The sequence below is a fragment of the Pipistrellus kuhlii genome, unplaced genomic scaffold (genome assembly GCF_014108245.1).
Source record: "Pipistrellus kuhlii isolate mPipKuh1 unplaced genomic scaffold, mPipKuh1.p scaffold_m20_p_7, whole genome shotgun sequence".
In the NCBI taxonomy this organism is placed as follows: Eukaryota; Metazoa; Chordata; class Mammalia; order Chiroptera; family Vespertilionidae; genus Pipistrellus; species Pipistrellus kuhlii.
The window spans coordinates 10,929,513-10,955,954 of NW_023425573.1; the positions used below are offsets into that span (position 1 = coordinate 10,929,513).

The 26,442-nt window shown below is 40.6% G+C and overlaps 2 protein-coding genes across 5 annotated transcripts in view; both read left to right on the forward strand.

Annotated features, from left to right (window-relative positions):
- Positions 1-15,068, forward strand: part of TRAK2 (trafficking kinesin protein 2) — a 59,479-nt gene extending 44,411 nt beyond the window's left edge. For all 4 annotated transcript variants that reach the window (XM_045575539.1, XM_036421553.2, XM_045575538.1 and 1 more), the window contains 6 exons: positions 1,277-1,356; positions 2,634-2,837; positions 4,498-4,796; positions 6,315-6,581; positions 8,802-8,922; positions 11,724-15,068. In XM_045575539.1, coding sequence (XP_045431495.1) covers positions 1,277-1,356; positions 2,634-2,837; positions 4,498-4,796; positions 6,315-6,581; positions 8,802-8,922; positions 11,724-12,402 — 1,650 coding nt within the window. In that variant the 3' untranslated portion in view covers positions 12,403-15,068. The remainder of the gene's footprint in view (positions 1-1,276; positions 1,357-2,633; positions 2,838-4,497; positions 4,797-6,314; positions 6,582-8,801; positions 8,923-11,723) is intronic.
- A 5,596-nt stretch (positions 15,069-20,664) lies between these two features.
- Positions 20,665-26,442, forward strand: part of FLACC1 (flagellum associated containing coiled-coil domains 1) — a 39,574-nt gene continuing 33,796 nt past the window's right edge. The window contains exons 1-3 of the mRNA XM_045575485.1: positions 20,665-20,741; positions 22,055-22,214; positions 22,720-22,794. Of these exons, the coding sequence (XP_045431441.1) occupies positions 22,102-22,214; positions 22,720-22,794 (188 nt within the window). The 5' untranslated portion in view covers positions 20,665-20,741; positions 22,055-22,101. The remainder of the gene's footprint in view (positions 20,742-22,054; positions 22,215-22,719; positions 22,795-26,442) is intronic.

A 26,442-nucleotide genomic window follows, 5' to 3' on the forward strand; every position in this document is an offset into this window, starting at 1 on the left:
GCTCTATCCACTGAGCCAAACCGGTTTCGGCAACAATCTAGTTCTTAAACGCATACATTCACTCCTGTGAAATTTTTTTAAAGACTAAAACTATAAATGATAATAGATTTTCTGAAGAAGAGTTGCGAGCACATTTTTGTTCTTTTGCTTTTGAAATAATCTTAAATCTAGAATAAAATTCCAACAATAATTCAAAAAATTCTCATATATCCTTCACTTAGATTCCTCAGTTTTTAACATTTTACTACATCTGCCATATGGTTCTCTTATCCTGATCACTTAACAACAGTAAGTTTTGCAGATACATCCTAATTCCCTTTAATACTTCAGTGTGTGTTTACTAAGAACAAAAGCACTCTCTACATTACCACACTGCCACCATCAAGTCAGAAAATTGACATCCGTACAATTGTGATAGTAATTTTTAAATTTCATTATGTTTTCAACATTTATTATCTTTCTTTTATAAGTTAGAGCTTTTCTGTCTCACATTCATTTAGTTATTCCTGTTTTAGTCAAAGGATTATATTTCATTATTACTTTTTAATTTTTTTTAATATTCAAAATGTCCCAGTATGGCCAGGGGGATCTCCTTTACCCTTCCCCTGACTCAATCCTGGAATCAACCATTTCTCCACGTTTCTCTGGTTACTTTTAATGAGGAATGGTATTTAGATTCCAACATCTGGAAGCTTTGTGTCTATTGCCACTAGTTTCATTGTATCCAGGTCCTTCGGCAGATAAAACTAAGAAATATACGTATGTTTATTTAACGCCCACACAAACACATCTGTATCTTCCTTTCCATCCATATTGTTCACACCAGAATCTCCAGTCCCAGTTATTGTCAGCTCAGCCCCACTGAGCATGCCTTACATACTAGCTGAATTCTCACCCAGCCCAGGGGCAGGGGAACATTGCTTATTTTTCTTTTAATGACTTTTCTAAAATAAAAGAAGCCAAAAGAAATTCTTAAATACCATCAAATATTGCCCTCCACAGAATCACTATTAACAGCTTACTTTATAGCCTTTCATACCCTTTATTTTTGTGTTTCTATATATATAATGTTTTATATTTATCATACTGGTTTTTGCCCGCGCTTTCCTGAAAATGTAGTTGGTTCTTGTTTAAAAGTTACATTTCCTGAATGTCTCTTTTTTTCTTCTGTATTTTTTTATAACACCAGAAGTACTGGATTCTGCAGACTCTGTTAATTAATTTAAGAACAGTCCATTTCACCCAGCAGGCTTCTTATGTAATCACTTTTCCTTAGGAATCTCTGGCATCTGAGATTGAGGGGACCATGCGTAAAAAGTTGAGTTTGGATGAGGAATCGTCTCTCTTTAAACAAAAGTAAGTTCAGATCACATACATGTGCTGTTATTCAACTGTTAGGATGGAAATTTAAAAGAAGCCACAATCCAGAGGAATAGGTATAAGGAGATTCAGTAGTAAATCTGCTTACTTTTCCATTTTTTCCTCTTACTACTCCCATTTGTGAGAGAGTTCCTATTTTCTGATGTTTATTTTCTCATGACCTCTTCTCAACTTTAGAGGCTCTTCAGGAAGGCTTCATTTATTTATTTTTTAAAATATATTTTATTGATTTTTTACCGAGAGGAAGGGAGAGAGATAGAGAGCTAGAAACGTCGATAAGAGAGAAACATCGACCAGCTGCCTCCTGCACACCCCCTACTGGGGATGTACCCTCAACCAATGTACATGCCCTTGACCAGAATCAAACCTGGGATCTTTCAGTCCCCAGACCGATGCTCTACTGCTGAGCCAAACCGGTTTCGGTGAGGATGGCTTTATTTTTAATGAATTATACCTATACGAGAGGCCCAGTGCACAAATTTGTGCACCTTGAAAAGAACTATAGACTGCGAGGCTGCGGTGGGCACAGGGGTGGGTCTCGGTCCATCCTCCTCACCTTTTCCCAGACCCTCCCACCACAGCTCCCTGTCCCCTGTCTGCTGGCAGCCCTGCTCCCGCTGCTCCCACAACCTGATGGCACCAGCCCCACTCACACCTGCTGACAGCATGGAGCAATTGGGGTCGGTGTCAGCAGAAGGTGTGAATGGGGTTGGTGCTGTTAGTGGGTGCAAGTGGTGGCTGCTGCCCCGATCATCCCTCAAGAGCAGGGGAGGTGGAGAAGCCCTGAGGGGCAATCAGGGCGGGCAGCCGCTTGCACCCACCTACCACTCACTGACGGCACTGAGCGATCAGGACTAGCACTATGTACTGGCAGTGGGTGCAAATGGGGCCGGTGCCGGCAGCAGGTGCCAGCTCCGGGCAGGACCACAGTGCATGGGAGCAAAAAATTTTCAGTAACCACCAGAGGCTCGCCCCAATGACAGCAACTGGTGCCCCACCTTGGTCTGTTGCCCCTGCTCACCTGCTCCACCATTCCCCCATAGCCAACACCTGCCATGTTCTGTACTCTGTCACCTGCTGCTGACGCCCTCCATGTTACATGTGCGCCCCCCTGGTGGTCAGTGCACGTCATAGCAACTGGTTCAGTTCCACCTTTTGGTCTATTTGTATATTAGCCTTTTATTATATAGGCTATCTCTTTTCTGAAGCACCTCAGTCGTAGGGAGTGATAATGAATACTTCTTTTTTGACAGGGCCCAGCTGAAACGGGTATTTGATACAGTCAGGATTGCCAATGACACACGGGGCTGCACTGTCCCATTCCCAGCTCTACTATCCATTCCAGGCTCCAACCGATCAAGTGTCATCATGACAGCAAAACCTTTCGAGTCTGGTGTACAGCAAACAGCAGAAAAAACCCTCCTGAGCCAGAGGAGCAGCTCGGAGGAGGCTCCAGGGTAAGAAACACAGATCGAGGCAGTGATTCTGTATTTCTTATGTCATTGACATAACAGATTCACATGCACACATTCCAGCATTGCTCTGTGCTGTCCTAAGGCAGTTCTGGAACCGTCCTTTTTAATTCAGTAATGATGCCGCATGCCATTGTTTGTAAGACTGATCACTGATAGCAAAAAAGTTTTTTAGAGTGAAAAAGCTTTATTTAATTAAATGTATTCAAAATGGAGCTGGCATCAAGTTTGAGTCTAAATCTTCCTGTTCAAGTTTAAAATTTGTTTTAATGTGTTTGGTCACTAGCAGTTACACTTACATAGTACCAGATGACCCATTCTCATAACCCATGCTCATAATCTCAACTACTTTGGTGTCTTTATAGTAAGTATGAATACCTATTGAGGAAAACTAGCTTGCTTTTAATTTCCTAGTTGTTTAAACTTATATTTTCCCCCACTTTTTATTGTGCTAAATATGTAATTCAGTTCATTGAATTACATGTAAGTAGAAAGTAAACATTACTGTTAAAAGTTGTTTTTGTTCGGGTGTTTGTTTTTATTGTGGGTTGTTTTTGGTCTTGTTTTGTTTTGTTTTGCTTCGTTAATCCTCACTGGAGGATATTTTCCCACTGAGCTTTAGGGAGAGTGGAAGACAGAGGGAAAGACAGAAACATTGATGTGAGAGAAACACATCGATTGGTTGCCTCCTGCAGGAGCCCTGATGAGGGCCTAGGCCAGGGAGGAGCCTGCAACCAAAGTACATGCCTTTGACCGGAATCGAACCCGGGACCCTTTGTTCCACTGAGCCAAACTGGCTAGAGCTCAGCTGAAAGTTTATGAAAGATAGATGTTTGGCACCTGAGAGAAATCTTCCCTAATGCAAAAATAATTACAGTACTTTATTGCCTGGTCTGTAAACATTCACTGCACCTGCAGTAGCTTTACGTGTGAATAGTACCTTGCCTTAGAAGACTGAACAAACAAATCTGTGTGAATTCACACATAGTACCAGGAGCAACTACAACTCAGCTTGCTACTCTTTCTTTTGATTTCACTTATAAGATGCCTCTAATGTTAAAGTTGGTGGAAAGTGAAAAAATATGTGTCATAAAATATGAAAATGCAGTTTATAAATCTTGTTTGCTTTTTAAATATTCTATAATGTTTATAAAGAGTTCTATGACCCAAAGCAATTTTTTTTAACATTTTAATTATTTTTTTAACTTGTTTATATTTTGCATCTCATAGTTTAAGGAGTAGCATTTTTTTCTTTCTTGGTAGCACATAAAATAATGGTGCCTTTTGTAATGAGTGGTAACATAGATTCATGAAATATAATACTTATTTTTTTATACTTGCTACCTAAGCTGAATTTATAGATGGTCATTTCTGTAGTTTCATATATCAAATGAAATAGAAAGGGTGGTAAACAAAACATAATAACAAAGTATATTTTTGTCTATCTGAAGTCATTATTTTTATCTATCAAAATATATATAGAGAGTACTGATGATTTTGCTGTGTTACTATTTCTGTATCCTAGATATCTAAGAGAAACTACTGTGTTTTTCAGTCTTTGAACATTCATCATTGCGGAAAGGAGAGGGCTAGGTGGTGTTTGTGACCCTCACAGACCTAGTCAGTGAATGTGATTTTCCCATAGGAACGTTCAGAAGCTGGGTCAACCACAACCCTCTGAAGATAGTGATTTGGCTACAGCACTGCATCGCCTTAGTCTGCGGCGACAAAACTACTTAAGTGAGAAGCAGTTCTTTGCTGAAGAATGGGAGCGGAAGATCCAGGTTCTGGCTGATCAGAAAGAAGGGGTTAGTGGCTGTGGCACCCCCACCGAGAGCCTTGCCTCTCTCTGCACTGACCATTCGGAGACCACGGACTTCAGCAGTACCAGCTGCCTTCGGTGTTTTATGCCTGAAAAATTACAAATTGTGAAGCCTCTTGAAGGTAATCAGTAAAGGCCATTTTTAAGCCATGCTCCTTATTGGCCTTTCCTTGTCCTAGATTGAGATTTGTATTGTCATTGTAAGAGCACTGTGTGCAGAAGATGTCTTTATTATCTCTAAATACCACTGTTTGGGTGACAATGCATTGCAGTACTTTGTGAGAAATGAAGAAATCTGCATTCTCCAGATCATCAGCCATTAGCTTTCTTTTTACTGATTATTTTTTTAAATATAAATGTGATATAGGAAGATTAATCTTTCCTTGTCCTTTGCTATGGAATACTGTTGAGGGCAATTTTTATGGTGAGATAAATGGAATATAATAAGAATAATCTAGATGTAACACTTCACCTCTACTTTTCTTTTCAAAAAAGTTTTTTACTCCAGCCCTAACTGATTTGGCTCAGTGGATAGAGTGTCGGCCTGTGGACTCAAGGATCCCAGGTTCGATTCCAGTCAAGGGCATGTACCTTGGTTGTAAACACATCCCCAGTAGGGGTTGTGCAGGAGGCAGCTGATCGTGTTTCTCTCTCATCGATGTTTCTAACTCTCTATCCCTCTCCCTTTCTCTTTGTAAAAAATCAGTAAAATATATTTTTTAAAAAGAAGAGTTCTTTACCCCAGAAATATCATCTACTTGGAGGTATATATCCCTCTATTTTTCTTTTTCAGTTCTGTTAATTTTGGATGTTACTGTTCTCTCCTAAGATAGAACTTTAATTCAAAATAAATTACTTGTTTTATAGAAAATTGACAGCCTTCAAATGATTCTCTGCTATTATCATGAGAGTCTGTGTTAGAAAAAAATGTTTAGTACCGTAGGAACCTATGAGGATCCCTCAAACTCAAAGGTTCTATATGTTAGTTTCATTCACTAATGATCAATGAAGGCATTTGTCGGAGTTGCCATTATTAGGATGAAAGGACTGTAGTGTCTTAATTAGACATTGCATGTGGTGCAAATGCTTGGGGTAATCATTCACCAGGACTCATAGACAGGAACCAGGGGGACATATCCTCCTTTCATCATTTCTTTCGTTGTCTGACTCTCCCTGCTACCTTGGGGGAAGAAGAGTAATGAGCGAGATGGGGAAGTACACACAAGCCCACTGAAAATTCAAGGTGTCTTCCACCCTAGGAGCCTGGCTTTTGACCTGAAAATTCATAAGCCAAGGAAGTATTGATTTTTGTCACCCAGGAAAATAACAGTCCACCTCTGAGGCACATCTTCCTTCTCATCACTACCTTAGCACCTTACTTCCTCTTAAGGCTGTTGTCTTGTCTTTCACCCCTGCTTTAGATGTCCTTTTTAAAATTAACTTTTGAAATAGAAAAGTTATTATTTGTATCTTCAGCAACTTATTCTTCCATAGAGGACTTTAATTTGCAAGTTTTACCAAATATTAAGATCAAATAAGTCATTTTTTTCTTTACATACGTAATTTTAGCTTCTGCTTCAAGATTTAATATTTGTGAGAAATTTACAACATGCCTTTTTATTTTTGTCTTGCTTATTCAGGATCACAAACTCTGCACCACTGGCAGCAGCTTGCTCAACCAAACTTAGGAACCATTCTTGACTCACATCCCGGTGTCATCACTAAAGGCTTTACCCAGTTGCCCAAGGATGCCATCTATCACCTCTCAGATCCAGAAGAGGACGAAGAAGAAGGTATCACTTTCCAGGTCCAGCAACCTCTTCAAGTGGAACAGAAACCTGCAGATCCCAAGCCAGTAACAGGAATCTTTCTACCGCCCATTACTTCAGCAGGTGGTCCAGTTACAGGTGAGAAAAGTGCTTGGTTGAATATAGTCTAGTAACTAGTAGTACTTTGCATCCTGACTTACTTATGGTCAATTGACTACCTCCATTTCAGTCTCACTATAATGTACTTAGCCTTGTAATAGCTATAATAATAAAAGTGTAATATGCTAATTAGACCAGGCATCTTCCAGACGTCATTCTGGACATCCTTCCTAATGAATCCAGAGCTGGAGGGAAGCCAGCCCGGGCCCCAGGTGCCTGCAGGCAGCCGGAAGAGGGAAGCCCGGGTCCTGGGTGCCTGCCATTGGCCGGAGGAGGGCAGCCGATGCCAGCAGCCTGTGTCTCGGGTGCTGGAGGAAAACTGGTGCCGGCAGCCGGGGAAAGGAAGGCCTACTCTTGCACAAATTTTCATGCATCAGGCCTCTAGTAATATAATAAAAACCTACAGCATTTAGTGGCCCTTCTAATTCTACTTTATCTTAGCCAGCCAACATAATTAGATTTGAGAGGAGAGAGAGATCAATTCCGTCTCTGGCTTGCAAACTTTTAAGGCTCAGGACCTCTTTAAACTCTTAAAAATCAATGAGAATTCCAGAGAGCTTGTCTCTGTGTGTTGTATCTATTGATAATTACCATATTAGAAATAAAAACTGAGAAATTATAAAAGTATTTAATTTAAAAATAATAATTACGTTAATATGTTTTATGAAAAATAGCTACTTCTTAAGTAGTGGAAAGAGTGGTTTTGTTTTGTAATTTTGCAAATCTCTTATTTATGTTTTAATAGAAAATAAATTATCATATCACCTTCCACATTCACGTTATTATAGTTTGTTGTTTTGGTTGAAGACTGCAAAAAAATGCAGCCTCACACATATATGTAGTTGGAAAAGGAAAGAGAAAACCTTTACAGGTATTTTCAGATATTCTTTGATTTTACACCAAAATTTGATCTATGTTTGTAGAAATATGATATCTGAAACCCTATCAGTGAACTTTTATACTTTATTACATTAAATATCTATTGTTCTGTCCTACACTTTGAATGCATTTTTTCCCCATGCATGAATTTTTGCATCATGCATTGGTCATTTGGAAAATATTGATTCACTGAAGTTATGCAAATTTGACACATTTTATTATGTAATATATTAAAATCATATAAATATCACCACCTGGCCCATCAGATAAGTCTTTTAGTATTAGGAAGCTTTAAAGTTTTCCAAAATCTCATTTTCTTTCGATACCTCAAATTTTGTCAGTGACAGCAAATATTGTCAGCTACTTTTCTTGAATAGAGAGTTTCATGAAAATTTCTGCCAGTTATCCAAGTCTGAATTACTGTAGTTTGCCTATTTGTTGTTCTTTCAAGCAAAAATGATGTCCCATGAAAAAATTACAACTCAATTGCACATGTGCTTTTCCTCTGGTATCTTGGTATGCAGGAGAGTGCTTAATGACTGCTTCCCACTTCATCACACAGAATATTAAAAAGATTCAAGAGTCAATATTTAATAAATAATTTTTGCTGCTTCATCAAGGACTTGCTTATATGAATCTGGCTTTTTTTTTTTTTTTTTTTTTTTTTTTAATGCTATGAATAGATAACAGCAATGCCACCCCAGTCGAAAAGGCAGATAGTGTTTTAGCATTGTTGCAAAAGTGGATTCCACAGCGTCTATAAACCACATTTTGAGAACCACTGGAATAGATAGTTTGACTAGAAAGATTGAATGAGCCCTAACCAGTTTGGCTCAGTAGATAGTGTCGGCTTGCAGACTGAAGAATTCCAGGTTCGATTCCGGCCAAGGGCACGTACCTTGTTTGCGGGCACATCCCCAGTAGGCAGTCTGTAGGTGGCAGCTGATGGATGTTTCTCTCCCATCAATGTTTCTCTCTTTCCCTCTCCCTTCTTCTCTGTAAAAAATCAATAAAATATATATATTTTTAAAAAGATTGAATGCTAGATCTTGCTTATTGATTATTTAAAAAAAATTTCTGAATATCTTTTTGTCTTGTTTCTAAGCTTTTTAATCCTTTTAAATTACAGTTTTAAAGTATTAAAAGGATTCAGCTGTATACTAAGCAGCCAGTATTAATTACAATATTTATATCTTTTTTATTTCCAGATTTGAGGATTTTTGTACAAATGGCACTTAATAAGTGCTGTATTATTAATAAGTGTTGATGAATTTTTTACATTATTAACCTGGTCTTTCAATGTTGTGTTTGAATCCCTAGAAGTCTGTGCTTCTGTTGCAGCTTCAAACCCAGGAAAATGTCTGTCATGCACAAACTTAACATTTACCTTCACCACCTGTAGGATATTACACCCCTCCGATGTCACTCAGGTTACTCCCAGGTAGGTGTGGGCAGTTTGAGGTCTGACTTCTTTTTTCAACTATGTGCTCATGAATTTCTTTCAAAAATTACTTTCATTTTAATTCCCAGAATTTTAATTCCTGCTCTGTGATGATTTGTCTTCACAATATTTTCACTTGTATTTTCTCATTTGTCACGACACATCTGAAGTAGGCAGGGCAAGTGAGTGCCATGTAAATAAGGAAGATGAGGCATGGAAAGTTCATGTGGCTGATCCAAGGGCGGACAGGCTATAGATGGCCCGTCTGGGGCTCTGCCCACAGCTAGCCCAACTGCAAGAGTTGAGGGGACCAATCCTCTCCGCACCAAAGTACCCTCACTCTGACACCACCTGCAAGTTCAAGGGGTTCCCAGATCCACTCCCTGGTTTGATAATTTGCTAACAGGACCCAGGACTTCACTGAAAGCTGTTATGCTCACGGTGACTATTTATTACAGGGAAAGAATACAGGTTAAAATTAGCCAAAGGAAGAGATGCATAGACCTGAGTCGGGAAGATTTCCACTTGCAAAGCTTCCCTTGACCTTGGGATTTGTTACTTCCTTGACATTGATGTGTGATAGTGCACACAGAGTGTTGCCAGCCAGGGGAGCTCACCCAAGTCTCAGATTTTATTTTGAAGCTTCGGTGTATAGACATGATTGATTTATTGATTACGCATATGGTTGAACTCTCCTCCAAGTCCACTGACCCAATCCACCACCCTAAATAAAATGGTTGGTCTGTCTGACATGGCCAGGCCCATACCAAGATCTGCTGTAGCCAGCATCCATCCTAAACAAAGACACTTGTATCAGATTTGGCATAGATTACCTCCCAGAAGTGAAGCAAAAAGATCAGCCCCCTCTAGCCAAGGCCAAAGTATTTACTACATATTCTAGAACATGGATATCCCATTCCAACAAGTAGCTGAGGGATCTCAACTTAATAAACCATATTGCTATTTCTGTCCTACCAGTTCCCAAATAGAATATAAGGCAGTTTTCAAAAATTCAGAGACCATCGCAGTGATACTATTAACTAGAAGGAGAGAAGAAAAATAAAGAGTAAGGCTATAAAATGGATAGAGGAATAAAGCTTAGTGTGCATATTGTACCATAAAGTTTTATATACTTGCTGAGGTGAAGCATGCATTTGAGTCTCGACTTTCCATCTGCCAATGTGGAGGGAAATAACATTGTGATCCACAGTGTCTATCAGATAGAAGCAAATCAATTATTTAGGGAAGCATTTGGGGGATATCCAGTGAAGATCTCAATAAAGTCTGTAATGAACAGACAGTTGCAATGTTTCCACATTATTCTTACAGTCAACAAGGTAAATTTTGTAAAATTAATTCCTGAGGGGACTCTCAGTTCAGGTTGATTACATCATATGAAGTGTACAATTTAGGAAAGGATAGGCACATTCTGCATTAAGTAGGGACAGGGAGGGTGGACTCTGGCAGCACAGTATGTAGACATACCTCACCCCTTTAGAGGTTTTTAATTGAACCAAGCAGTCAGTTTATTTGCATTTTGCTTCTCTTATACAAGCCTGTACTTTGAAAAGTTTACTTAATGATCCTAGGCTTGCATTTTTTTCAGAATCTTTAAAAAACTTGATGTCTTGATATACTTGAAATATGGGGGAGATAAGAGATCAACCAAACGACTTATATGCATGCATATAAGCAAAACCAATGGACGAAAAACTCTGGGGAGGGAGGGCATGTATGGGAGTGGGGGAGGCGGAGCAATGGTAAGATATGTATACATATAATACCTTAATTTAAAAAAAGGGAAAAAAAATGAAAGTTTATTAAATACGGTATCATTTGATCAAGGGGGGGAAATTGACTAAAGAAATATCCGTTTAACAAAACAAAATAAGAAGAAACATTCTAATAGCTGTTAAAGCTTTTATTTTTAATTTCCAAGAAACCTGTATTCTAAGTAAGTCAAGGTTGAGAAAAATGTATTCCATGATATCCTTATACTACTGTTTGGAATTAACATTCCTGAAAATTAAAATTCAACAATTTTATTTGTTCTCAATAATATAAAATTGAAAGATTAAAAAGAAACAAATTTCTCCTTAGAAGAGCATCTTAGGTTTAATTATGAAATGTCATGTTTTTTTAAAAACTCCATTGTTGTCCTAACTCAGTGGTTAGCAAACTCATTAGTCAACAGAATAGCAAACCACGGCTCTCGAGCCACACTGCCCTAACTGGTTTGGCTCAGTTGACAGTGTGTCAGCCTGTGGACTGAAAGGTCCCGGGTTTGATTCTGGTCAAGCGCCCATGCTTGGGTTGCAGGTTCGATCCAGGGGACATGCAGGAGGCAGCCAATTAGTGATTCTCTCTCATCATTGATGTTTCTCTCCCTCTTCCTCTATGAAATAAAAAAAATAATAAAAATTTCATTGTTTACTTATGGATTGTTGTCTCAACATATTTCACTTTATGGAGTGGATGTATTAATAAGAATTTCTAGAGGTTACTTTCTTTAATATTTAAATTTATTTTATTTCCATCATAAAATTTAATTATATTCCCAGATATATAAAATGTAAGAATTTAAAGAGTAAACTTTCATATCCTATGAAATGTTTCAAATTATAAATATTAGCCAATCATCGAAATAACATATCAAAACTTTCATTCCACAGATCTCTACCACAGAGTTCAGTTCAGTTCAGTTCCTCTATATTTAATGTGATAACTACTGTAATTACTTAAATACTGATTTTGGAGATAACTTTTTATACTTAAATTGTCTCTCCTGCGTTTTTTTTAAGCTCTGGGTTCCCTTCGTTATCCTGTGGAAGTAGCAGTGGCAGTTCATCAAGCACAGCAGTGAATTCTCCTGCTACGTCCTATAGACTCAGCATTGGTGAATCGATCACCAACCGACGAGATTCCACTGTAACCTGCAGCAGCACCATAGGCTTGGCCAAACTTCTACAAGAGCGAGGCATTTCTGCTAAAGTGTACCACAGCCAAGTTCCCGAGAACCCCCTCCTTCAGCCTCTCCCTAAAGTCCTGGATATCCCTTCCACACCCCCAAATTCACCATCTCACTCACCTTGCCCTTCTCCTTTGCCCTTTGAGCCTCGAGTACATCTCTCTGAAAATTTTTTGGCCTCACGACCGGCCGAAACATTCCTGCAGGAGATGTATGGCTTGAGGCCTTCCCGGAGCCCTCCTGATGTTGGCCAGTTGAAGATGAACTTAGTAGACAGGCTGAAGAGGCTGGGCATAGCCAGAGTGATCAAGACCCCCGATGCCCAGGAACATGGAAGAAGCCAAGAGGCAGAAATTGGTCTTCGAAGACCAGACTCTACTGTTTATTTAAATTCAGGTAGCAATTTATTGAGTGGATTGAGGAGGAATCAGAGTCTTCCAATCATCATGGGTAGTTTTGGCACCTCAGTTTGCACATCCTCACCCAAAATGGATAACCTGAAGGAGGAATGAGGTTCAGCAGTTAACTGAACTCTTACACAAATTAGCACACGAAGGATAGATTTGCACTGACACATGTAGTCCGGTCTTACTGAAAGAAAAGGAATGTTGCAGATGGGCTGTGAATGTGGAAGAGGAAAGTGGAAGATTGGAAACAATTGGGATGAGGTCCTAACGAGTAAGGTCTAATAAATTGAAAGTATAAATGAATGGGGTCATGAGTGGAGACAGAAAAGGAACAAAGGTTTAATACACTCCTTCAGTTGGTTTTTTTGTTTTGAAAATGAAAAGTGACCAGAAAATAAATTCCATAATATTGAAATATACCAGGAATACTTAATTTGCTAGCACATTTACTTCTGGTGAGTATAAGCAGAGAACACTTTGGTTAGGAGGAGGTGAGAAAAGGACCTGTCTTGACTATTGCCTAGAGAAAGCTGTTTTGGAAGGTTGCTGGGATCATCAGTCTGTTACTGAGACAACAGTGAGGTGGCTTTATGTTTTCTGTTGATGTCTGGTTAGATTACGCCTTCATCATATGGCAGGCTCCTAGCATTAGCAAGCAAGGTATTTTCATAAAATCAGAACAGTAGAGAGTCTTTTTGTTTTCTATTTCCAGGCCGGTGAGTCTCTGGGAGCCCAAACACCACCCAAATTCCTTTTGTATTTGTGATTAATAAGTTCATTTTTAAAATTTGTATTTTTATACAACATCCAAAAGAAACACAACATTATGGGAGGTAGGATTTATTTTTAAGAAGGAAATATGGGTAAATTGGAACCAATGTAACTTTTTTCCAGAATATTTATTCTGGATAAGTGTGGTGCCCAAGGAATATGAACATAAATGAATTTCCTTGGAGGCTGGATGAGGTTAAATCAGAAGTACAATCAGTAGGAATTAGAAAATATTATATATTTACAACTGTACACTTTTTTAACAAGTTCAGTTGGCAACTAAACTCTTTCCAAAGTGTGCTATGCATATTTTTAATGAAAAATGACATGTATTTGCACAAAAATTCTCAGGCACATTAAATTATTTATTATAAGCTGAAGTAAAACCCAGGTGCTTGCTTTGAGACTGATTTTTTAAATATGAAATAATTAAAACACATCTGCCTTTTTCTAGATATCTGTGAAATTATAGAATGAACTTTTTAATGGGGGAGTCAGAGCTTTTGCTTTTTGAAAGTGAGGAAGGGAGATTATTCTCCAGGAGGTCCAGTAACATCACAGTGTCTTCTTTGGGCCATTGGTCTTGGCCATAAGACAATGCCATTTCTAGGACTTTGGGCCACTTACAAGGTCCCCGTTATACAGACACCACAGCACAAACGTAGAAGTCTTCATGCTTAAGACTTAGCAGGTGAGCTATTTTGGAAGTTTTGCAGTGTATTTTTTTATATTTCTTTTTTTAGCTGATTCTTAAAGCTTTTTTATTTATTCTCAAAGAAAGTAATCTTATTGCCAGTTCCTAAGAGATATCAGGAAGTAAGAAAATGTAGGGCCATAGAGTAGTACAAAATTATGAGATTGATGTCTATTATATAAATAGAAATTAAGCATTTATAAGTTAAGATTTTGGACTGTTCTGTATCATTACTACACTTTTTTATAACCAATGCTAAAATGATCACTTTGGAGGTGGGCAAGGGTGTAGGCACAGCCAAGTGAAGCACATCTGATTAAGGAGAACCAGACGTAAGTTTTTGAAAATTAGGTTGATGTTGCTGTTCCACCAAGAAACATGATAATTGTATACTGGTGCATGCTTCTACCTAGAAGTGAATTCTGTCTTGAATTGGGTTTTACTGTTTGCTAAAGCTTTCGCCTAAAATTAGTTTTGGCACAGCCTGAGAATCTATTATACCAAACGTGTGCAAAGTATAGTAAGAAGAAATGGAGCCTTATTGCAAGTTCCTTCTCAATTATCTGTTACGCTTTAACATTTTAGTGCTGTTTTTTTTTTTTTTTTAATCAACTGTGTATGTACTTTTATGCCAGTATAGGAAACTCCAGTCTTTTTCCATCCTTCAAGAAGATTCTCAGTTATTATATCTCAGGTATTTCTGAGTATCTTATTATACAGTAGAAAGGATACCTTCCTAAGCTCAGAATTAAAGGGTCTCCTGAATTATGATGATCCCAAATCTTCTGTAAATAACCTTAGGCATGTGACTTAAGGAAAAGGTAATGGCCATTGTTAAAGTAGTTTTTTAAAAAATTTTATATGTCCTTGATTTAACACAAATAAACAGATTTTGGCAAAGGGAGGAAATAAGTTAGAGGCAGCTCATAACAAGAGCTGCTTTATAAAGGTATATTATATATGGTATTCAAAGCCTGTTTTGCGTTTCTGACCACTTTAGTACATAATTAGTAGTACCTGTTGATTACTAACATTAACTATTGACATCTAAACTGGAGCTCTGAGTATTTAATGGTCCACTCCTTTGAGGTGGTGGACCTATACTCCAAGTGCAGCACCATAGCATCCACACTGAGTGGTTTGCATTGCGAAGCACAGCTACCTAGGAGTGGCCAAGTGCCCTCTGGGGCAGCCAGGGAAATACTGTTGTTTGATATCTGGGGCTTGACTTGTCAGACAGCTCTTTGTTGCACCTACCTTTGCTTTGTCAAATGTAAATCAGGCAATAAATATCTTCTTAAATTTTTATTTGTCTTCATGTGTAATTAATTGTCCCAGTTCTTGTCACTGAAAGTCCTGCATGAAGTCTTTCCTTTCCATTATGTTTTTTTTGTGGGTTTTTTTTTGTTTTTTTTTGGCACAGCCAACACAAAACAAACCAATAATAGTCATAAGCAGTAAACAGATCTTACTGCATTTTCTTAGATATTTATTAAAAATATCTTGCCTTCTCAGCAAAATACTAATGTTAGTAGCATTAGTTGTCTTCCTGGGCCTCTGGAAAGAAAAGAGCCTTTTATGCAATGCCAAAGTTTCCCCAAATTCAACCAGAGAAGAGCAGTTACCACTTAGCCCCCCTTTGCCTTCCCTTCTGTGTTGGAGCTGACAAAGTTGTACTAATATCTAAAAGGAGGAGGAGGGAAAAACCCCAAAGTAGTATTCATTAGTGCTAAACCTTGGCCAAGTCAGTGCCTGGGGTTTTCCTTTAGAGCCTGCTTCTTTTGTAGCTTTGTTTTTAAACACTATCCACATAAGGTCCAAATCCTGCTCTTTACATCATAACAAAACATTTAAGTATAAAATCTCACACAATAAACAGGCTCAAATGAAATATCTAGTCTCTAGCTGGAGATGGACTTGACTAGGTGACTAGTCAAATCGATCCACTGTTCTCTGTAACTTCTTTCCCTCCCTCTTAGCTTTTAAAGGTTGTCTCCATCAAGTCTGCTCATGGTGCTTGGAGTTGCAACCACAAGATTCCCCTCAGCGCACTGAGGTTGCGTGACAGAAATATGAAAAGAACCCAGCTCTTCGATGACATTGCTGAGTCTGCTTCAGTTCTGGTAGCACTACCTCCATACTTTGTAGTTCATAAAATGAATGAACCTCTTTGATTTAAGCCACTTTCATTCAAGAGATAGTTGTACATGCTAGAACTAACAGCTGGCTCACCTTTTAGGAATATTGGTGTTCCTCAAGGCTTTGTTCTAGACCCTCTTCTTACACAACACCCTTTCCCTGGGTGATGGGATCCACTCTTGGCTTTTAATATCTACTCTGAAGACTCCTGATGTGTTTCCAGCCCAGACTCTTCCTGGAATTCTTAAACATGTAATAGATATCTCCACTTGGAGGTTTCGCTGGCATCTCAAACTCAACATGTCCAAGCCTGAAGTGGGGCTCTACTCCCCGGAGCCTGTGTATCGCCAGACTCTCCCATCTCAATAAATGGCACTGCCAACTACTCAGTTGTTTAAGTTAGAAACCAAGGAGTCATCGTTGCCTCTTCACCCCAACATCTGTTGTATCCCACTTCTGCTCCCTCAGTTAAGGCCACCATTGTGCCTCATTTGACCACCAAATTGGTTTCCCTGCCCTAACCGGTTTGGCTCAGTGGATAAAGTGATGGCCTGCAGACTGAAGGGTCCCAGGTCGATTCTGGTCAAGGGCATGTACCTTGGCTGCGGGCACATCCCCAGTACGGAGTGTGCAGGAGGCAGCTGATTGATGTTTCTCTCTCATCATGTTTCTGATCCCTCTCTCTTCTTCTCTGTAAAAAATCAATAAAATACATTTTTTTAAAATTGGTTCCCCTGCCTGTCTTGGCCCCTCCAATTGTGTCTCTACATTGCAGTCAAAATGACCGTTCTAATATGCAAAACTAGTCAGACCACTCCTCTGATTAAAACTTGTCTGCCTCATTAGGAGAGAAATCCTGCCACACAATCCCACTGCGTCTGGTTTGCAAGCCTCATTGTGCTTTTGTTGAATGTATTGTTTCCCCCACTAGTCTCTAAGCTCTATGGAGCACAGGAACTGATTCTCCACCTCACAAAAGTGCCTGGCACACAGCAGATAATAACGTGGAGTAGAATGAATGGATGAGTTTATATCAATGTTTGTAAACTATGGGTTGTGATCCATCAGTGGATCAGGACATCAATCTATGTGATTTATAATCAACTATCATTTTAAGTAAAAGGGAAAAAAATAGATGATAATAGTATGTAACCAGGGTATGATTTCATACAACTTACTATAAAGTGTAATATATACTTTTTTATATTTTTGTAATATTTCTTTTTTTTAAATTGATTTCGGAGTGGAAGGGGGAGGGAGAGAGAGATAGGAACATTAATGATGAGAATCATTGATTGGCTGACTCCTGCACACCCCACACTGGGGATCAAGCCCACAACCCGTGCATGTGCCCTGAGGGGGAATCCAACACTGACCTCCTGGTTCATAGATTTATGCTCATACCGGCTGGGCTAAAATATATTTCTTTTGTATTTCAGTAAAATAAAATGAAAGCCACTGGTCTATACGCTTTTTTTTCAATAATGAGAAAAAGCAGCCTTAGGGGGGGAAAAATCTGAACTCCCAGGAACTGAAAGTGACTCCTGCCCTTGGGGATTTGAACTTTTATAGCAAAGCTTGAAATTCAAGGAGGAAAATGCCTCCTTTAGAGTTTTTGGTTTCTGTGAGCCAACTAGAGAAGCTTAAACTCATCATAGATTCTGCCTGGCAACTACAGTGACAGGCCAATTAAGCCTAGGAGTGCTGTTTAATTCTATATCCTCTAAAAGTATATCTTAATGTGTATTTTATGTCTTTGAGAATTTAACTGGCTGCTTCTCCAGCCTTATCTCTTTAAGAGCAGAGTGCCTCAGCAAAGGAGGCCTTGTCATTCTGTTTCCATAGCAATGAAAGAAACAAACCTTCCCCAATCATCTACTAAGGACAAACCTCACAACTCAAAAGGGCCAAGTCAAGAAAGTCTGAATACAGGGGTGACTTTCTCCCCTAGTTTGACTTTCGTTGCAATACTGAAAGACAAACTGTTTGTCTTTAGAAGGGACAATCAGCTCGTGCCAGCTCAACCTTGGTAAAAGCCTGTGACTGGATTCCCTGGAAGTCTGTCAGTGCCACACATACTCCGAATTTTCTGCTTTGGCATTTCAATCACGTGGAATGATCACTAAAGTCTGAAGTTCTGGAACCTCGGGATTTGACTTAAAATGAATTTTGATTTTGTGCGGATGGGAAACAGTTTCTCTCTAACATTGTGATGTCATTAAGACTCTTGACTTAGGAAGAAACCCTCTGGGAAAAACAAATCTTTGGGCAGACCAAGGTAAGTTCTTCAGAAAAGATGTTTTATATAACTATTTTCTTCTGATTAATACCAGTGACCTTTCTGAAGGCTCAGCTGGCTCACTGATGACCACCAGGTGGCACTTTCAGTCCACTTAGCCTCAGGTAAAACCATCAGGGAGAGATGCAAGAAAAGAATGGGGAGGAAAAAAATCCTAAATCACACATGAATGCACACACACAAACACACACACACACACACACACCCTTACTAGTATTCTTAGAGCCATACAGTGCAACGTCAAGCCACTGTGTAGGAGATCTAGCTATGCTGATAAGGAACTATCTACTACATATCCTCTCATGCAAAAAGAGGGTATGTAACAGAGGGTGTAAAGTATGCTCTCATTTAGATAAATGTTATATATATTTTTGGGAGGACACTAAAAATACTAACAGTGGTACCTCTTGGAAAAGTACTGGAAGTGGAAGGTTGGTGTTTAGTTGGTATGCACAGTTATTGAAATAGCCACACGGGTTGTATGTATACATTGTCCAAGACCCCCAAATATCCTCCTTGCCACCTGGGTTGCCCCAACTCCTCCCTGGGCACCCCCAAACTTCCTCATGATTCAGTAACTAAGAGGTTACTGTAGCCTGGCATGGGGGCAGGAGTGGGGTCCTTCCGGACCCTGTTCTAGCCCTGTAACAATGTCTATTCTGATTGTCTTACCGGTTGTTATATATTTCAAGTATCAACCCCATGGGTGTTTGGAGAGAAAGGACTTTACTTTTTGAGCAAAAGAATGCACACCATGGCATTGTTTATAACAGGAAACAAAATGCTCATCAATACAAAACTGGTTAAAAATGTAAGGGGGGAGGGTTGGGTAGGGAACAAAACAAAATGAAAGGGAAAAAACAAAAATTAATTTTAAAAATAGAAAAACTATAAATGAATACACTCATAAAACATAAATTAAGCCATAATATACAAACAAATCACAGACTTGCTTTCAAGATTTTCTTTAAGTGTAATTTAAAAATTATATATTTACTTTAAATTTGCTTTAAAATAATCTGATGTTGCAGGAATGGCCTGGGTATAGATGAACAGATTAGTCACAAATTGCTAACTGTTGAATCTTGTGACAGATGAATTCATTTTTTTTCTCTACTTTTGAACATTTAAAAATTTCTCCACAGTAATCAAGTTTTAAAATGACATATGTATACTTACTGATATTCAAAGAACCTCATTATTTAAAAAAGAACATAAGAATTTGTTCCCATTTACAAATAATTATATAAATCTGCTTCTCTAGACTAGAGAGAATTCTAGAAGACACTAACCAAAATATTTTCAATGGTCCTTCCTAGATGTTAGCATTTTGGATAAATTTTACTTCCATCAGATTTTAATTTTCTTTACAATGAGTTTAATTTGACACACACACACACACACACACACACACACACACACAAATAAACCTATCTCCTCCCCTTCTTCCCCCCAAAATATTTTAAAAGAAAAGCTTCTGTAAACAAAATACCACGGGGGTTCATATTATTCCTAAACACAGTGGACAGCCTTTGAGGTGAGGTGTGCAAGGCCACGCACTGCTGACACCCCCATTCCCCGAGCAGAGGGGCCTCCGGGAAGAGACCAGGCTCTGAGCCTGAGGACAGGGCAGGAAAAGCTCATTTCTAAGGCCCCACGGCTGATAAACGGAGCCTTTGTGCAGTCAGGCCCACCTGACTCCAAAGCCCAGGGAGAATTTTAGTAAACAATGTTGTGGAGGGGAGAAAAGTCATAATCCTCGCATTCTAGCCCAATTTCTTTTCCTTCTCCTTCTCCTCCTCCTTCTTCTTCTTTTTTTTTTTTTTTTTTTTTTTTTTTTTTTTTTTTTTTTTTTTTTTTTTTTTTTTAGTATATTCTTTTCTCATCCTTTTCTGTGTAGGTACATACTTCTACATAATTGTACCATTGTACACATACCATGTCCTACCTTTGTTCCTGGGCGTGTTTCCTCAGGTTTCTATAGGCTTTCAAGGGGTCAGTCAAAATCTAGTAAAACTCCATTGAGTAGTTGTACTGTAAAATAAGTATGCATTTCGGGTTTGGGGTTTTTGTGAGTTTGTTTTGTGAGCTGTTTTTTGTTTTGTTGTGTTTCGTTTTGTGTGGGTTTTTTTGCCACAATTTACCTTACCGTCGCCCACTCCACGCCTTCTCAGCCGTCCTATCACTCTCCGCACGGCGCTCTCCCCGGATATCCGGCCTCGGAGCAGCCAGGGGACGCAGGGGACGCAGGGGACGCAGGGGACGCAGGGGACGCAGGGGACGCAGGGGACGCAGGGGACGCAGGGGACGTATGCGCGGGAAAAACTTGCGTGCGCCTTAGAGAGACTTGAGCGCGCCGAGACCTGCGCCTGCGCAAATCCGCAAGTCCGCGCCCCATCGACAGTCCCAGGAGGCGGGGCCGGGGCAGCTGCTCCTCGAAGCACCTGGCCCGCGGGAGGGGCTCCTCCGCTGGGCGCCGCTCACAGCCGCCGCTGCGGCCTCCCGCCTCCCAAATCGGGTGCGGGGGCGTCCGCAGGCTCAGTAAGCGGCGCCGCCGGTCGGCTGGCCCCTTTAAGTCCTGATTTGCAATATAATGTTGTCATGGCCCTTACATGTTCACAGTTACACCTGACAATCTGTTTCTCCTCGTTGCGCCGGTTCACTAACCCAAATAGTTATCCAATTCCCATTGCGGACAAGTTGCCTGGCCAGGACCCAGGGCGGCACGGAGAGGGCCCCGGGCCAGAGGCGCAGGCAGGGAGTGGCGGCGGGAAGGCAGCACTTCCGAAGGGCGACCCTCAGGATGGGCCCTTTCCTCGGGGGGAAGGGGAGGAGGGGTAGGAGGGGAGGAGGGGCCGGAGGAGGGATAATAAACAAGTGTAATCATGTTTATCTGATAGTTGTTTTTCACGCAAGTTTTCATAGTGGGGAGATTTTTGTTGTTATATATATATATCATATATATCATATATATAACATATATATTATATCATATATATCATATATATAACATATATATTATATAACATATATAAATAAAACCTATATAATATATATTTTTTTATTTTATTTTTTATTATTTTTTTAAACAGGGCCAAAAAGGGATAGTTTTCACTGTGACCCAGGCAGGTGATCAGGAATGAGTAGCTGGGAGATCCAGTTTAATCTGAATAACAGAGCTCATTTTCCACACCAAGTTCTGTGTGGAAAATCCCTGTGCAGGTCTTGCCATAGGGATTTCTCTTTACGTCAGTAAGAGTTAATGTGACCTGATGAAAGAGCAAAGGCTTAGGAGTCAGGTAGACTATGTTTACTCAGTAACTTGCTACCTCCACGAGCTCTCTAAGCCTCAATATCCTCATCTGTAAACGGGTAGTGAAAACCAGCCAGAGTGGTTCAGTGGTTGAGTGCTGACCTATGAACCTGGAGGTCATAGCTCAATTCCCCGTCAGGACACATGCCCAGATTGTGGGCTCTATCCTCTGTGTATGGTGTGCAGGAGGCAGCCAATCAAAAATTCCCCCTCATCATTGGTGTTTCTATCTCTTTCCTTCTCCCTTCCTCTGTGGAATCAATAAAAATATATTTAAAAAGAAAAAAATAATCGATCACTTCCTATGAACCTGGCTCACACAGTAAACACTCAGTTATAGCAAATCTTAAACTGCTTTCAAGTCAAGCCGGAGATGGCAAGGAAAGAGCTGTGATTCTATAGTTAAGACCCTGAACCAGATCAACAGCCTCCAGAATCTTCCATCCGTGCTTTGGGCCTTCCCTGGGTTCATCACAATTTATCTCTATGCACTGTTGCTTTGACTGAATGGTGTGACTCTGCTCTTCTCCTCCCATTTCAGCAAGGGCCTCCTGACCTAGCAGCTAAGACTGCCCCAGACCTCCTACCATGTACCCCAACCCTCTCATCTACTGCACCTGCTGGGACCCCTGGAACTTGGGGCCACGGAAGCTAATCAAGACCCCTCAGCCATCAAGAAAGACCTGCACACAGAAGACCAAGTAAGGATTGCCTGGGATGGTCGAGGCTGGGAGCTTGGGGTCCATTTGCAGCCTTCTTTCTCTCACAAGATTTCCAAAACAATTTGGTAGGGAAGATCCCGAGGGGGCCAGAAAGCCTAGCTCTGCGCGGCTTTCCCTGCCAGCCCGTTAGCTGTACGTTGCTCTTGCCAGTCCTGCCTAGGCGTAGTGTCACTGAAAGAAGGAATCTCAGAGTCGGTTGACCAGAGAGAGGAGGGCTTGCAACCAAAAGGCCCCATGGCAGCTGCCCCTCCATACGGGACCACGGGCTTTGGGAACTGGGGGACAAACTGTGCTGCCAACCGGGGACCCCTGAGGACAGTGAGCAAGTGCCAAGGCGTTCAGCCGGAGGCTGCCAAAGATCATCTGTTGTCAGCCCATATTTCCTAATTCAGGGTCACTGTGGAGGGGTACTTCCTCTGGGAGTACTTAAACAGATTTCTGAATTTCCAGTTCTCTCTTTTTGCTGTCTGTTTTTACCTTTCAGGCTAGCTCCTCTTCCTCCGGCTTCAAAAAAACAAAATTATGTCCAACCACCAACAAAACCTGCTGTCCCCCCAAGGTAAGTATCTGCATGTGTGTGGGGTGGGAATGGTTCGAGGTATGTGAATAAAACAGTCTCCTTCCTTGGCCTTCACACCTTTGCCTGAGACTTGAACTCATTGCTGTCACGAATGTCAGAGGATTGCCAGAATCCACTGTGCTTTCCCTCAAACTTCAGATCTTACAGATAGATTCTGTGGCCCTCTGTGCCCACAGCTTGCAGAATCACCACAAATGAGCTTTCAGCTCAGGTGCCCTAACAACTGTTTCCTACCCTAAAGGGGCACAGTTATTGATGCCTGTTAAAGGCAAAGAGCCTCCCATTGGTGGTGTTTCACCCTTTTTTGGATTACTTTCCTGTGTCTAAGATTGTTTATAAATTGCAACTCTGTTTTTACTTATAAATTTAAAAATTTACCAATATTTTATAAGCTTATAAATATAACTTAATTTTGTCTTTGCGCGAGTCTTTGTATTCTGTTTATTTATTTGGAATATATTTGCTAAGCACTTTTCTAGGTTCAAGAAACAGCAGTGACCACAAGAGAGCCTCTGCTCTCTTGGAGTTGACAGTCATGACTTTATGGATGGCTGGGCAAGTCCCTCTGTAAAGGGGACAGTGGGAGCCACACTGACATCTGGGCCAAGTACTCCTGTCAGAGGGAGCAGCAAGTACAAGGGCTGTGAGGAACTCGCTTGGCACACCTCGCCTTTTCCAGGAAAGCAAAGAGACCAGTGTGGTGGGAATGGAGGACGTGAAGATAGAGTGGTGGGAGATGAGCTCAGAGAAGTAACAGAGGTGATGAATGTGGTTGGCATAATAATGGTTCCTCAAAGACGTCTGTACACTAATCCCTGGAATCTGTGACCATGTTCTGTTATTTGCTGCTTTTGGGCAATTGAGATGACAGATGAAATTATGTTTGCTGAACAGCTGACCGTGACAGATTATCCTGGATTATCTAGCCGGGCCACGTGTAACAATAAAGGTCCTTATATGTGAAAGAGGAAGCCAGAGAAGGAGATGTGGCAATAAAAGCAGAGTTAGGAGTGTGCAACTACTGGCTTTGAAGATGGAGAAAAGTGGGCAAGGGAACGGGTTTTCTTCTAGAGCCTCCAGGAGGAATACAACCCAGCCAGCACCCTGATTTCTACCCAGTGAAGCCCCTTGCAGACGTGACCTTAAAACTGAAAGATAATAAATTGCCATTGTTCAAAGCCACTTAGAGTAGTTTATACAGCAGCAGAAGGAAATTTACACAGTGAAGTTTGCTGGCCACTGTAAGGACTTTGGCTTTTACTATGAAAGGGATGGTGTATCAGTGCTAGACCTGCCATGACAACAACAATAACAAAAGACAGGGCAGCTTAAGCAACAAACACATGTTTTCTCACAGACCTGGAGACTGGAAGACCAAGAGCGAGGTGCTGCAGGCTGGTTTCCTCAGGACTTTCTCCTGGGCTTGCAGTTGGGTGCTTGCTTGCTGCCTCTTCACATGACCTTTCCTTTGTGCGTGTGCCTCCCTAGACTCTCTGTGCATCCTCGTCTCTCTTGTGAGAGCACCATTAAGATCGGATTAGGGCCCACCCTAATGGCCTTATTTTACCTAGATGCCTTATCTCCAAATACAGTCACATTGTGAGATAACTGGGGTTAGGGCTTCAACATATGAATTTGGAGTGGGGAAAGGTAGACACAACTTAGCCCATAACAGCTGGGAAGCCACAGAGAATTCTGAGAAGAGTGACACGATCCAACTTGCGTTTTGAAAAGACTAATCTGGCTACTGCACTGAGAATGAAGACTTACTTCGGTGGCCAAGAGAGGAAGCCTTGGGAGAAACCAAGGGAGATAATGTGCAATTGCAGGGACCCCACCAAGGGATGGTGGTGATTGAACCTTGTTGGAGACAGTAGAGGTGGTAAGAAGTGGTTGAATTCTAGATATATCCTAAAGGTAGAAACCAATAGGCCCTGCTAATGGGATGGTTATAAAGTAGGAAGAAAAAATCAGAAGGAATCAAAGCTGACTTCAGGAGTTCTGTCTAAGCCACGGGAAGGATGGAGTTGCCATTTTCTGTGACTGGGAAGACTGGAGGAGGTGCATATATGTAGGGAATTGGGCTTAGACGGTTTGATATCTCCCTTAATTTCCAAGTGCAATGTCAAGTAAGCAGCTGGGTAAGCAGGTCTGAGAGGTCTGAGTTGCAGGTACACATTTGGTACTTAGAGCCCTGCACCCAGGTGAGATCTTCAAGGCAAGGAGTGGAGACAGCGGTAGGAAGAGGCGGGAGAACTGAGCTCAGAGCACTCCTATTGGGAGGAGGGAGAGATGAGAGGATCGGAAAAGGGCACCAAGAAGGAGTGGCTAGTGAGGCAGATGAAGAATCATCTACCTGGTGTTCTGGAAGCAAAACAACAAAAATGTTTCAAGAAAGAGGGTCTGATTGTGTTAAAAACCGTTGCTAGTCAATTAAGATGAGGGCTGAGCAGTTCTCTTGGACTTAGTAGCCTGCATGTTGGTGACAACGAAGGGAATCGTCTCAGTAGAGTGATGGTGGCAAAGCCTGAAGGGAATTGGATCCATTCATAATAAAGAGTCCACGAATACCTATGTCTGAAATGTGTCCTTGTTGCCTGCCTTCTGTGTGCTGGCACCCTGTAGGCATGATCCCACTTGTGGATCTTATCTAACTTCCATTTCAACAGGAAAGCTCAAGGCCTCAGCTAACCAGTGCTTCTTGTTGGGAGAGACCTCACTAAGACCCCCAGCTCCACTCTGACCACCAACATTAGCCCTGGCCAATATTGTCCTCCTCTGGCTTTGCAATATATGAGGAACACTTTATGGGTATTTAAAAAATATTTAATATTTTAAATATTTAATACTAAATATTTTAATATTTTGTTTTTTTAATATTTAAAATTGTTTTTCTTGAGAACATTATAATGTTACATTCAGTAAACACCAATTATTTGTGGGTATTTTAAAATTTTTTATCAAAGCCCTATTATAATAATTGTATTTACAACTTTCCAGTAAGACCATTCAAGGCAACTTATCCCCTGAAACATCTAAAACCCATCTTCTAAAACCAATTCAAAGAACATACACTGGGGATTGTGGCTTCTGCTCGGGCCCTGGCCAGCACTTGGGAAGGGGAATGGAGCAGCCACTCAGGAGGGCTGCTGCTGCTGGCCTCACTCTGGGGAAGAGGCCCAGGCAGATGTTGACATGACCTCCAAATGGGGACAAAGAAACTGCTCAGCAGTCAACTTTTAACCTAGGCCTCTGTCCTCAAACATGCCACCTTGACTCCCTGAATTACGTCCCCTTTGTGAATCCTATAATTTTCTTGCAAATATATAATTTTTTTTTGTTAAAAGTTTTTTTTGTGTTAAAAGTTTTCAATTCTTTTTTTTTTCTTTTAAAAAAAATATATTTTATTGATTTTTCACAGAGAGAGGGATAGAGAGTTAGAAACATCGATGAGAGAGAATCATCGACCAGCTGCCTCTTGCACACCCCCTACTGGGGATGTGCCCACAACCCAGGTACATACCCTTGACCAAAATCGAACGTAGGATCTTTTAGTCCGGAGGCTGATGCTCTATCCATTGAGCCAAACCTGTTTCGGCAACGTTTATTATTTCTTATTTTATTAAT